This window comes from Parasteatoda tepidariorum, chromosome 1, assembly GCF_043381705.1.
Source record: "Parasteatoda tepidariorum isolate YZ-2023 chromosome 1, CAS_Ptep_4.0, whole genome shotgun sequence".
Classification (NCBI taxonomy): Eukaryota; Metazoa; Arthropoda; class Arachnida; order Araneae; family Theridiidae; genus Parasteatoda; species Parasteatoda tepidariorum.
The window spans coordinates 45,777,321-45,792,411 of record NC_092204.1 but is presented as its reverse complement, the minus strand read 5'-3'; the positions used below and the strand labels follow the sequence as shown (position 1 = coordinate 45,792,411).

The following is a 15,091-nucleotide window of genomic DNA, read 5'->3' as shown; positions in this document are numbered from 1 at the left end:
AACGGACCCTATTTGCACAAATTCATAAAAGCGGACCCTGGTTGAAAGAATATGAGTAATTTTTTCACAATTTCACGAAAAACGGACCTTTCACAAAATGTCTGGACAGACCCCTGCTTTATAAATTTTTTTAAAAAAAACTTGATTACGTTTTTGATTCATAGTTAAATAAATAATCCCAAAAAGCTTGAGCGGTAAGATATTACTTGATTAAACGTCTAGCCATTCACGTCTGGCAAGTCTTGAAAATGGGGGCTTATTTTTGAGTGATTGAAACTTGTCGACTGTTATTTTCAATTTGTATATTTTTTGAAGAGAATGTAGTTTTTAATCAAGTAATAGTACAAAACTTTTTTATTTTCTTCTTCATTAAAACAAAACCTTGTTTTTATATATTCACAAAAAGTTTAAACAAACCTTTTGGGAATTTTCGTAAAATCACAATAACAGGATCCAATTTTTACAAATTCCCCAATAAATTTTTCACGAAAAACTATATAGGATCCAATTTTTACAAATTCCCAAATAAATTTTTCACAAAAAACTTATCTTTTTCAATAAGTCTGGAATATTCCCTAAACTTAGTTTTCTAACACCGTTTATATATATATTTTTTAAAACTGCGTCCATTTTATCGTAAAGTTAGTAGATAATGTTTGGTGCGGCGTAGCCATGTCTTCCTTTTGTAGAAATTAACTAATTTCCCCCCAGAATTCAAATAAAATGAGAATGTGAGGTTTTTACATAAAGGAAGAGCAGCTGATGTATTTATGAAATGTTAACATAAATTGGTGTGATATATATATTACTCAAAAGTACCAAGTTTATTGCACGCAATCGTCAAAAGCTATCAACTAATAAAAAAATTATCATTAATCCTAATTAATGCTATGTAATATCTCATGTCGCAGTGAATATTACGTCATCTGATACAAATATGTGGTCTTGGACGAGATTGTAAAGATGTCGTTTACCCTGTCAACCGCTAATTATTAGAGACATTCGTCTTCTCAAATCTTGGTAACTGCGCCACCAACTTTTCTGAAATTCGTGTAATTCCGACGATCGATTCAATACCAGAAATATTTAGAGGCCAATTAATGAAAATTGTGTTGTCACTTGCATAAACTAGCTGAGTTGTAAGGATAAATATGTTACGCAAAAAATAAATGTTATTTGAAATGATCCTTATCATTAGAATTTAAAATGGCTATTCAAAGAAGTTACTGAAACAGTTAGTCTGCCACTAAACGATAAGAATGTAACACTGTCCTTAAATGATCTAAAAAAGAAAATTGCTGATTTGTGTTTCATATTGCTTGGTTTTCCTTTTATCGTTATTTTTTGAAAACTGATAAATGTGCTTTTCTGATGGATTTAATTTCTATATAAAATTTTATGCGGGTAAAGATTTATTTTTAAAATTTATTCTTGAAAATACTTTTAAACATGTTATTAATTTTGTGTTCATTATTAAATCGTTTTTATGCATTTTTCCAATCTTACCATTAAGCTCTTAAATGAAGTGTCTATGTTTGCTGCTATGTAACAAATAATTTAAGTTTTATAACAATTTATATCCTATTAATTCGAACAAATAATTTTAGATGAGGGCAGAAAACTCTCCACTAATCAAAAATTACTAATTTGCAAATTTATTAATTACTCATTTATTTTTTTTAATTTTTAATTAAATCTGATTTAACGCATTTAAATAGACTGATGTTAGGCGTTCAAATTAGAATACCTTAATTGATTCTGTTAACAAAGAGAAAATTAAAATATATTCCGCTTTCATTCAATTTGTGCGGGTTGCACGTTTTATTATTGATTTTACCACCCCATTATATTTTCATCTGTACTAAAGCTCTATACGTTTTAGAATACAGTATCACGTAATAATACACAGTAGACGTTCAAATAATTCCTTAAATTGGTTCTGTCGAACTTTGAAAATATCGAATAATATGATCAAAATTTATTAATTCACTTTTATACAATTTGTCTGGGCTTAACGTTGAGTTAACCACCCCATGCAAATGTTCTTTGTACTCAAACCCTGTTTATGTCTACACACAGGCACTATTTGTTAGGAATCTGTACTCATAATTCCATTAGCCATTTTAGTTTGCGGAATCGCTGCTTCTTCGACAAAAGCTTTCCGAATATCCTGACCGGAAATCTGTACGCCTCTGTAATTATACTGTCACTTAACATCATTAGAAACAGTAATAAATTCAGGTTCAGTTCCGTAAATTACTGTTTTTCAAAAAGAAATACCTTCTCAGTTCATTTAGCATCATTAATTGCGAAGTCGGGATCGAATCATGGTTAAAATTATTGTGCATGTTTTTATCTTTCTGTTGCTATTTGCTTGGCTTCAAAAGTAATAGCGGACAAGTTCGGAAGAGCTGGAGTTTGATTAATGACTTTTTCCCCCTGGAATTTTCTTTCCCTTTAAAAAAAAATTGCTTACTTATTGAAATCCTATAATACATTAAAACAACAACACGAGCTACGAATCAAAGGAATTTATTTGTTGTTTATCTGTTAATAGTAATATTTTTTAATGTGTGCATTAAAAAATTACTTTACAAAAATTAAGCGGTTCTTTTTGTATTGTAACTACGAATTTTAAAAAAAGACATTAAAATAGTAAAAAAAAAGACATTAAAAAAGTTAAAAGAAAGACATCAAAAAATGTCCACTCAATTACTTAAGCCGACAACAAAAAATATAATTTTAAAGAGAAATCTTGCAAATGCATGTTTTTTTCTTTCTTAATATTTGTTGCAGTGAAATAATCAACAAATTGTTATATTTTCATGATTTTTTTTTACGTTCTATTTTCTTTCGCTATTTACCATTTATTCACCTTTACGTGCTTTTTTCATTTACATATGCGTATGCTTATTCCTGTTGGGAAAAAAAATCTGTTTTATACTGCATGTTAACGTCCATTTTCTAATTTAATGAAAGAACTTACTTTTACATGGCAAATTAAATTATATTAATATCGCTGTTAGTAATTGTTCTTAATCTGGTATTATAAATGGCCATGGATTTGTTATACGACTTTCAACATTACGTAGTCTAATATTAATTTTATATTATTGGTGGTTATGTTCTTAGAGGAAAAAAAACTTCGAAAACTTTAAAAAGAAGCATTTTTCTTGGAGTTGATAAATTAAACAGTTTTTTAAAAGTTTGCTTCTGCAAACAATGGATTCCTATGTATTTCGTTGCATCTTCTTTATTCTCTTTTTCCATTGATAGCAATTTAATTGCAGCATTAATATATTTCGATGAGATGGCAAGTTTTCTCCGAATGTACTTTGATAACGAGCAGGAAGATGATTCATAAGTTTACTTTAATTTAAATGAACTTAAATTGAATTACGTTCCGGCTTTTTTTTTAAGAATTTTTTTGTTATGTATTTTGAATATATGACTTAATTGAATTGGTGATGTTTTCTAATTGCAATCACCGCAGTTAAGGAGTACTGGTACAAAATCCCAAACTCAAGAAGCATTCCATGATATTCTTAATCAGAAATGAAAAATGTTGCTAAATATTACATTTTAGAATGTATTACTACTGAATTAATACCAACCATAGTACCCTTCAAAACAGAGTTAAAAATATTCAAACAATAATGAGAAATAATAGTATTTTATATTGACTTAGCCTAAAAATAATTTCCACTCGTTATGATAATCTTAAGTTTCTGATTTCTGCTACTGCTATCTCTTTTCTTAAAATAAAAAAAGAGCATTTTTGTCTAAATAAAAAGGGTGAAAACATTTTTACAAAAAAGGGGCAAGGAGGATACATTTACCTCTGTCAAAAGGCAGGGAGGGTAGGCCATTCTTCTTAAAACGCTTAGGCAGAACACTATTTTTACAACTCTGTATGAGTAAAACTTTTGAAACACGAAATGTATTCACATAAATTAATAATATATACCTATTAATAATATATTATATATACCAATTATACAATTAATAATATAATATATATACCTAATTAGTATATACATAATTAACTCTAGAAAAACTCAAAACTTAGTATATACCTATATTGCCCAAAGCAGTCAAAATGACAGGATTGTGAAAGAATAACTAATGTGAAAAAAGAAGTTTGTTTAAAATTCATTTTTAATATTTTTTATTTTATTTACTGTTATATAACAAGTTATTAGTAAATATTAACAATAAAAATATGTTGTACAAAAAGTCACGAAATTCTAAGAAATTGTGTCATTATATACATCACTGTTTTTCTAATTGAAATTAAAAAGCAGTCAAAATGACTTCCTTGGGCAATCTAGTGTTAAAAATANATTCAAACAATAATGAGAAATAATATTATTTTATATTGACTTAGCCTAAAAATAATTTCCACTAGTTATGATAATCTTAAGTTCTTAGTTTCTGCTACTGCAATCTCTTTTCTTAAAATAAAAAAGAGCTTTTTTTTCTAAATAAAAATGATGAAAACATTTTTACAAAAAGGCAAGAAGGATGCATTTACCTCAGCCAAAGGGCAGGTAGGGCGACGAATATATAATAAGTGTAACTCACTTATATATTCTTTGGGTAGGGTAGGCCATCCTTCTGTTCATCCCTCTTAGACAGAACACTATTTTTACGACTCTGTATGAGTAAAACTTTTGAAACACGAAATATATTCACATAAATTAATAACATGCCTATACATAATTAACTCTAGAAAGACTGCAACTTAGTGTATACCTATATTGTCCAACAAAGTCAAAATGACTAGAATAACTAATAACTAATGCGTAAAGAAATTTTGTTTAAAATTAATTTTTAATATTTTTTATATTATTTACAGTAATATAACAAGTTATTGGTAAATATTAACAGTAAAAAAAAAATAGTGCGTGGAGTCCCTCCGCGTTGAGGAAGTTTAACTTCGTAACCTGTGACGTTAATTGTAGAAGAATCAGCAGTCGTAGAAGGATCACTAGTTCTATTCAACGACTCTTTTTTCTGCTCCGCTCGCTTCCGTGCTCTGTAATAACGGTAATATGTATTGTGAATTTTTCCCTCGTGGACCTCTTGAACCAGTGGAAGTGCTTGTTGTTGCATCATCGTCTCCCATGTAATTTCAAAAGAGAAAACCTAACAATCAATTGATATTCACAAGAGACGTACCTTGACATAACCTTAAATCCGTCGCATTGTCCATGGGATTGTTTTCACTCATTTTTTACAATTGTAATCCACTAAATTTGAAAAGACCAATAAAAATGTAACGTTTAACGCAACCTTGTTGGAAGTCGCATAAGAAGTATAACTTCAAAAATTTATATGTTGTACAAAAAGTCATAAAATTCTAAGAAATTGTGTCATGATATACATCACTGTTTTTCTAATTGAAATTAAATATGAGTCAAAATGACTTCCTCGGACAATGTAGTGTTAAAAAAAATATTTTCATATTTTAAGAAAGTTTTAATAATCTCAACTCATAAATAGAGAGGTAGCCATTTTTAAAAAAAATATACTTTTTATTTTTAGTAACAACTCATTTCGTTAAATGAAACAACGAAATATGCCAATCTCAGTTTTCTGTTCATATACGTAATAAAATAAATAAAATATTGACTCATTCACTCAATCAATTATTTTATAGCTTCGTAATGTTAGGTAGTTGTAGAAAAACTATTCTTGGAAACGTCAAATACTGATTCATAATATCGACAAATGTAACCTCCTTTTTTTTATTGATAGTAATCTTTCGCGATATATGGAATGTATTGACACTTTAAATCTTGCTGGATGAATGAGGTTTAATCCAAAATATCCGGAAATTATTTTTCCTGTAACTTTTTTTTTTTTATTGTGAACGATATTTTTAGATAGAGTCGTTTAAAATAAAATGGCACTTTTCATCTGAACTTTGGAGTGTTAAAGGAATATTTTTGCTTTCCTCTAGCTGCGCCTTACAATATTGACATATTGACAGAAGGCATACATTTATGTAAACATTTATGTTGCAAGATTTAGCCGGAACTAGTGTGTGTTACATTTGATAAGGAAATAAATATTAGATTTGGATATACATTTTTAGCATCCTAAAATAAGGGTAATGAAAACACTTTTTTTCCTTTTTTTTATTCTTTAAGTTATCATTTCAGCGTCCTATTTCTGTTTCAGAAACTTTTTTTAATCTCTTCAAAACGTTGCAAAGCGCTTTCAGAGATGCTTCTGTTTTGTAATCTCTTAAACAAAGTATTTTTATTACTAATTAAAACGTTTTTATAGTTCTGAAACTCGTTCGATTTTTTCCAGACATTTAAATGAAAATTATTAATAGACGCTAAAAAAAGGATTGAAAAAAAGCGGACGTTTTTAAGATGGAGGACGCTATGCCGCTGAAATTTTTCATGCCAGATTCCTCAAAAGTAATTTAAAATTTGTATCGAAAAAAAAAAACTTAGAGTAAATTATGGCATTTCATGAGTTAATTTTTTAAAAAAAAAATATTAAAATGCATACAAATTATGGCAAGATTACTTAAGATAACGCAATGGATAAGTTAACCTGCAATAATTTGTTTGCATTTTGAAAAAAAATTTCGGCACTTGAAACTTACCTGAATTTACTTTTCTCTAAATTCGCGCTATAGGGACCTCTTCAGGGACTAAAAGAAAAAATTTTTGAGATATCAAATTTTTTCGAAAATTTCAAAACGAAATAAAGGGATTTTTCGTTTTTGCCACCAATTGTAGCATATATAAATACTTATTTGCAATCAATAGTGATTGATATTTCATAAAAGGATATAAATAAGTAACGTTCTTTATATTAAAATTTGACGGTCTATCTGAACAAAATGTTATTTGTACCAGGAATAATTGTTTTTTGACACTGATGCCTGGTTTTCTCCATGAGTTACCAAATTTTGCAAAACGAAATGAAGTAATTTTTCTTTTCCGAAATCAATTATAGCAATTTACAATGTATATATTTGCTTTTAATAGTAATATATATTTCATTGTAAGAATAAAACTTTTTGTGACCACTTCATCATAAAAAAAAAATAGTATTTCATAAAAGGAAATATTAAATTTTTTTTTTTTGAAAATGAAGTAAAACACACGAATTAAAATTAGGTGGTTTGTCTGAACAAAATATTTGTACCTGAAACTCGAGAATAATTTTTTGCTTTGCCATTTGAGCAAAATGTTATTTGTACCCGAAACTCGAGAATAATTGCTTGCTTTCCCGCACAGATGACTGGTTTTCTCCATGTTATTAAATGAAGAAACTATGTTTGGCTGGGAAGTTTTTATACAGATGTGCCTACGTAGTGCAACATCCAAACAGCTTTCGTTTCTGTGTCTTATTTGCCCAAATAGTTCAAACTGTTTTAATTTCTGTGTTATCTCTCACTATTAACCCTTTTTTTTTTCCTAATCAGAAATGTTGTGATTTTAAGATTAGGATTTTAAATTAAAAATATTTATCTCTTGTTTGTTTTTTTAGGATAATCGGTCGGTGGCGATGCCACCACCCAACATAGATTTACCAGACGGAAACTTTGGTGTTCCTTTCACTGATGTGGATGAAAATCGAGAGAGGGGTAACTGGTCTAGTGGAGTAGAGTTTTTGTTGTCCTGTCTCAGTTATGCCGTTGGTCTCGGCAATATATGGAGATTTCCATACCTTTGCTACAGAAACGGTGGAGGTACGTTGTTCACTTCATGCCTGCTTTAAATGGGTTTTTTCCTTGATTTTTTTTAATACCAAATGGTAGTCTTTTGGGGTAAGTTTTTTGTATATATATTTAGGTAATGGATTATTAAATTTTTCACTAAACTATCTTCGGGTGATGAGTTCAAAAATGATGTGCCAACAAGGCTACGCTTATTACAATCAAAACATATAAGCATAATATAAATAGCGCATATTTTCCTCAGCTACAATATAATAAGTAATAATGGTAATAACACCATTCATTTAATAGGTTCTTTTCACTTAAAAAAATGGCATTTTGAAAACTGACTTATTTTTGTATTTTATTTATTTATTTTTATTATTTATTTATTTTTAAATATTTTTATTTAATATTTTTAGCTAAATTTTTTGCTTTTTCGTTTCGTTTTAATTCTTTGTAAAAATTAATAAAAATGTGTTCGTATTTTTTTTTAAACGCGAAATACACGATATTCGTCGTTTTTATAATTTGAATTTTATTTTCATGCTTGTTTATTTACTTCTGGATGGTTACTTATATAAATAAATACTGATTCCACAACCCCTATACTTCTCATGGTGCGTATTGTTTTTAAAAAGTGCTTAAAGGTGCTTATTTTCGTTTTTTGAAAACCCTTAAAGGTACTTTTCTCATTGGGTGTTTTTAAAAAGTGCTTAATTTTCCCTTTTCGGAAATGATGTTATTATTCTTTACCATGTCGATTTTCGCCATGTATTACGCAAAAGCGTACTTTTCACATTGTTCTATTTAACGTTTTTGCAATTCATTCAACCACAATCCATTTCGGCGTATCATCGGTCCATAGCGTATGAAAGCGCCAATCATTTTACATGTTTTACATAATTTATCATGATCATGTAAAAAGCACCTTTAAGGGCTTTTAAAAATCAAAAATTAGCATCTTTAAGCACTTTTTAAAAACGCTATGCATTATGAGAAGTCTTTGAAAATTATTTTGCGTTTTTTAATGTATATAGTGCTTTAAAATATTTTTTGAGTGCTTAAACAGTACTTGAAGGGTACTTATTTTTCGTTGAAAGATTTGGCTACTCACCCTGTTCTATCTTTGTGATCTTTTCTCCTTTTTTTTCTTCTCTCAGGAGTTTCTGTTCTTCTCCCTGTTTATACGTTAACCACAGCTTATAGCACTGTCTAATTTTGCTACTGTTCAACACAGTTTTTACTTTCATTCAACACATTTTTATAAACTTTTATCAAATTAGGTGTTTGAGCCAACTGACTTGAGAAGTATAAATAAAAAAATAAATAAACAAGAATGAAACGTATAAGGGTCATTTAATAATCGTCAATTAATTAAGCTTTTTTAAATTACTGATCATGCTTGTCTATTTTAGGTGCTTTTTTGATACCTTACGTAATAATGATGCTTTTTGTTGGACTGCCTTTGTTCTTAATGGAGCTGTCATTCGGGCAGTATGCAAGTGAAGGACCTGTTACGATATGGAAAATATGTCCATTATTTCAAGGTATGCTTTTTTTTCCCCTTTCTTCTTTTCAAATCATTTAATTTGCACAATGTATTACTAAAATTTAATTTATGTATGTGAGATAAAAAAAATATATATTTCTATTGTATTTGTAAAATCTATGTATTTTTGACCAAATATGCTTTATTATAGTTGTATTTTGGGTATTTTTATAAGGTAGGAAATTATTATCCATTAATTATACCATATTTCTGATATTAGTTTTAAAAAACGTGAACTTTTTGTTGACAATTCTAATGTACTTGACGATCGAAAATAGATGCCAAAAACTAGTTAAATTGCTTATTTGAAAACAACCATTAGCAAATGTTAGATTTACATTGTGTAATTTATGTGTCTTAAACTTTAAGATTAAAATGATAGATAAAAAAAGACATTATAATTTATCTCCTCATTGCTCATTTAAAAAACAAATTGTGATAGAGGAAATTATTCGACTGCTATTGGACTAATTTAATGTTTGAATTCAGTCAAATAATCCAAATGCTAAATAAGAACCAAATGCCAATCTAGAGTTTTTTTGTGCAGACACATTTTTGTTGGTTTAATATTTAATGTTATATTTCTTTCTTTCTAGGTCTTGGATATGCCATGTTCATAATGTCAGGTTTAGTAGGAATATACTACAATATGATATTAGCCTGGGCTCTGTTCTATTTGCTTTCTTCTTTTACAACTCACTTACCTTGGAGTTCTTGTGACAATTGGTGGAATACTGAAGGTTCGAACTTTAGTTAATATGCATACACATTTATTATCACTTATGGCATTTAGTAATTCATCAATAAAAAAAGATTTAAAAAAATTTCAATAAAAATTATTCACTTTTTTTAATTTAACTGGACGATCACAATGTTAAATCATGTTCTGAATTTACTAAACTTTAAAAAATAAGCTTTAATAAAATGTATAGAAACATTAAGATATGGATTAAACATGTTTTTTGCATTTAAATCTTAGCCATTCATATAAATTAATGTTCTATAATTACTGCCAATCTTAACATGTTCGTATACCTTAAAGAAGAAGAAAAAATGTTTTTTTTTTTCAAAATATCACTTATGCATATTCTCTATAATTGTCATTTAGCTAATCTTACAATTTATACATTGGTTCCATACAATCAGTTTTTATTTCTAATTCAAAATTTGTAATTCAATAACATAATTTTGAGACAAGTTTTTAAAACTATTTTCTATTTTTCTAGATACTTATTTATGGAAAATTGTTTTTCAGAAGTTTAATGTATAGTATGCATATATTTTAAAAAATAAATAAATAAAGCATTCAAACAGTTTGTTATGAGCTAGGGGGGTCATAAGAGTTTAAGGCTCCATAATCATGTTACAGCAGGTTTTGGCCGATCGTAGTCAAGCATTGCATCTCGACCTCTTGTCTTCCATACAAACTATTTGAAGCTGCGTAAGCCTCAAGTCATCACAGGGTATCAAACCTCAGTGCTTTGCACTGACTGCTTGGTGCCTTAAAAACTGTATGTCTATTTTACTTTCTATTACTATACATTCTGTACAATTTGACTCAATTATACTGTAAGTTCTGTAAATAAGTTTCAAAATTTTTTATAGTTGTAGTTGTTTTTTAAATCAATGTTTGTTTAGGATTCCAAGTTGTAGTAAACTATTCCTTCTTAGAAATTTTTTTAAGTTATATTAGAAGTTTAAAAAAAAAATTTTATAGCATTTTCTGCATTTATTTCATTTTTGAATGATCTGTATGCTATGATTGTATTAAGTTCGACAAGAATTCATTATCATGTTGTATTACATTTAGAAATTAAATGTGATTTTTTTCTTTGAAAGAATAAAAATTTATTTTCAATGCTGTGTTAATCATTAGTGTCAAAAATTAGGTTTTAGTTTTTATTACTACTTTCATTTAACTAATTTGTAACACTCTTAATAAACTTTTAAACTTCAAAATTTTATGTAAAATGAATCTTTGTATTTAATTTATTACCCTCCTTTTGTTCCACTTCCACCATATATTTTTATAAAGTAGTGTTAGGTTATCACACATGATGAGGAATTTTACATCATACAGCTTAATGTTTTAAAAAATATCAATAAAACATATGTATTCTCATTTGGCATAGATACATCTCTACAAATTAATGCATGCTACTTATTAATTAATTTATCTTAATTTCTAGCCTAATTTATAATTAATATGCTGCTCTTAATAAAATATGTAAGTATTCTGGAACCACTGCTCTTAATATATATTTTTTTGAATATTCATAATCAATATCATTTTGAATATTCGCAATCAATATCATTTTGAATATTCGTAATCAGTATAATTTTGAATATTCGTAATCAATATCATTTTGAATATTCGTAAAGAGAAATATTTGGGGGATTTGCAAACTAATTTTCAAGATAGGAAAAAAATGGTATCAAAACCTGTTTGATTGAACTCGTATCAGTTGATGAGAAAAAAATTAGATCTTCAAAATTTACCCATCATTCAAACTTGTTCTGATGGTTTGAATCCTTATTCATTAATAGTAATTTATATATATTAATAGCATTGTTTTTGTCCTCACTTAATAAATTTGTGGTCTTAGCTTGAATATATGTAAAACTTAAATTTTTAACAAGGATACAAAAAGTATAAAATCTGAGCAGTGGTTGCAGTTTTTTAAGCAATTGCTTAAAAATCTTTGAATCATTCCATATTTAAATATCAATTCATTTATTCCTGCAATATATATATTCATGAATTTTTATGTTTCAATCACAGCTTGTAGAAAGTTTGATACAAAGAACTGCACCTCTCATAACGGAACTGTACTGTCAAATGGCACGTGTGTGCAACAGGTCAATGTATCCCCTGAAGACTGGGCTGAATTCACTAAACACAATTCAAAGATGGCCAGCGATGAATATTTTCAGTAAGAATGATTTCCTCTGCTATTTTTAAAGGCCCAACCCCTCGTGTGTTCGTAAGTATAATTATGGGGTGCCTTACAATCATTTTACTATTTGATTTTGTAATATTTGATCATTATTTTTATACTAAACTTGTATTACATAGATCCCAAAAAGAAATGCCGATATTTTTTATTAAGAATATTGATGAAGTATAAAATATTTTTCTAAGTTATATTTTGCACTTTTTTCTTTCTTTTTTCTGTATGTATTTTTAACATATGTCACTATAAATAAATACAAGCATTAAAAGATTTTTCAACTCAATAAAATGTTAGTTGACACAGTTTCGAAATGATGATTTATTTTGTATCATTTAGATACATTGTAGATTAATTTTTATGTGTTAACTTGAATCAAAATACAATAATTTATATCATAGTTTCACCTCTTTTGAATTTTAGTTTGGGGAATTTGTTAATCAAAATAAAATATATTTCACTTTATTTAAAAAATTTCTGATGAAAGTTTTTTAACAACAATATTTTACATAAAGATTTTTAAATTTGTTGTCAAAATTGACTTTACCCATTGCTCAGGAAGTTCTAAAATATAAATGTCTTAAATTTAGTATCTTTAAAAAAATATTTTACTCACGATATTTTACATTTTCAAAAATAGATGTGTCAAAGAATTTTATAATGCAATAAAAATTTTATGTATGATATTATAGAATGAATATAAAATTTGATGAATAGTTTCTGAGATCTTAAATAAGCAAAATTTACGATGTTGTCAAAAATTTTGAAAATCATTTTGATACAACATTTTACTCAGTCATAAGCAATAGTTACAAAAATGAAATATTAAGAAAATTTTTTCCCATAAATACAAAAATGTGTAAACTTGCATTATATTTTTGTTAGTGCTAAAACACTTTTTCTGGTTTCAGAAAGTATTTTTGTGGAAATATTTGAGGAAAAACCAAATATTTTTTAAAAACTTATCTTCATTGCTTTTGAAATTTACAGTTAATGTATTCTTTTTTATCGTGGTAGTCCGTAATAATAATAAGTAATAAGAATGTAAAAAGTTATGTTCTCTTTTTCCTATTACTGTTTGTTTGAGTAAAGTTTATTTTATAGTAACAATAAATATATACATGTTTAATTTCAATGTTTTTAAATTTTGCATATTAAAAATAAAGCACATAATGTAGTTAATTCTATCAACCTGAAATTGCTCTAAATTATAATTAGAAATACTTTTTTTTATCTAAATTTTGAGATAATAGACAGTGCACAATAATTTGCCTTTTACTTTCAAGAGTCAAAACGTGTTGATTTGATAAGAAATAATAAAATTAAATTTAATATTTTATGACTATTAGATTATACCAACTAAATTAAACTGTTTAACATAAATAGTCTTCATGTAGTGGTATGCTTATTATTCATTGCTCTTGTTTTACCAAAACTCTGGTAGCCTCCTATATTTTTATACCTCCCTCGCTATCCTATTAAAAAATTTGAAATATTTTGAGAGAAACTCTCTTCTTATAAACTAATTTAACTCTATTTCCATATGCAGGATATTTCTAAATTATTCCCTTCAATATAAATTTTTACTATCATCATCAGAAAGCTGTTTGCATAGAGATTACACATTAATATTTAAACTAAGAGCAAATTTAGAAGTTATTAACAATTTATTTTAAGCATGAAAACCTGTTTATTGCTTGTTCAAGTTGAGAAAATATGAAAAATGTTTCGAAAGCACCTTCAAAATTCTTCTGGTAATCAAACTGGTTTTGATTTTCCCCTTCTTATCTTCCTGAATTGTAATTTATCAGATTTAGATTAAGTTTTTGTTTCCCCCCTCATAAATAAGTGACTTCTAATGTAATACTTTATTTACATAATTTATTATTCTGATTCTTAAAAATGTATAAGCTTTAACGTTTTAAAAGCTAAAATTAAAGCCATTAATTAAAAGAAATTCTTATGAATTGAAAAAATAATGGAAGTACTTCTAAGGCGAGCATATTTACTTTTCTATCTGTAATACATAATTGATTCTGTATGTTTTCATTTTATAGATTGCGTTCATCAAATCTTTGATCACCAGAACTGTTGAAGAAGAAATAAATTTATTTAACTTTGAATTTCATTTATACAGGCTTAACTTTTGCAGATTTTAATTCTTTGTTTTCCTCTACTTGCAGCAACTTTGTTCTGGGAATCACAGATGGCTTACATGATCTGGGAGGAATGAGATGGCAGTTGGCTTTATGTTTATTTGCCTGTTGGTCAATCGTTTTAATTTGTTTACTGAGAGGTGTAAAAAGTATGGGAAAGGTAAAAGATAGCTTTCAATTTTCTAATTCTCAAAACTAATGCCTAAGCGCATAATGAGTATTTAAGTAATGTCAATTAAAATAGCGCCAAACCTTAATGAAAATAAGGTTTTTATTTTTTAGCTAGTGCCCAATGAGTTGGACCCTTGTTGACTTTAGTTTTTATTGAATTCCCACATATGAAATAATGTAATGCTGAAAAAATACAATTTAGTCCTCTGCAGGCATGAGCAATAGAATTCTTCTGCAATTGCTGAAAAGAAATGTTTGTTAGGATATAAATATCGTCACAAATTGGGGACCATTTTGGTACAGGGGTTTCTGTATGATACTCTGAGAGAAAAGTACAACAAATAAATTCCCTTTCTTATTTTTATTTATTATTTATTTATTTTTTTCAGTTGAAATTCCTTATTTAGGAGAATTGAATCGATCAGTTTTAATCTTTCAAAGTCTAAGCTTTTTTTTTTGTGTGTGCTTTCTAAAATACAGAGGGAATAGGACTGATATGTGACCATTAACTTATGAAAAAATAACTGTCTTTTTAGATGTTTTCAAGCCAAAGACATTCGATAGTAATAAACAT

The 15,091-nt window shown here is 27.5% G+C and overlaps 1 protein-coding gene across 8 annotated transcripts in view; it reads left to right on the top strand.

The window, feature by feature from the left end:
* LOC107446082 (sodium- and chloride-dependent glycine transporter 1) overlaps positions 1-15,091 on the top strand; it is a 141,210-nt gene that overhangs the window by 115,342 nt on the left and 10,777 nt on the right. For all 8 annotated transcript variants that reach the window (XM_043051571.2, XM_043051595.2, XM_043051592.2 and 5 more), the window contains 5 exons: positions 7,519-7,720; positions 9,106-9,237; positions 9,836-9,979; positions 12,022-12,172; positions 14,374-14,506. In XM_043051571.2, coding sequence (XP_042907505.1) covers positions 7,519-7,720; positions 9,106-9,237; positions 9,836-9,979; positions 12,022-12,172; positions 14,374-14,506 — 762 coding nt within the window. The remainder of the gene's footprint in view (positions 1-7,518; positions 7,721-9,105; positions 9,238-9,835; positions 9,980-12,021; positions 12,173-14,373; positions 14,507-15,091) is intronic.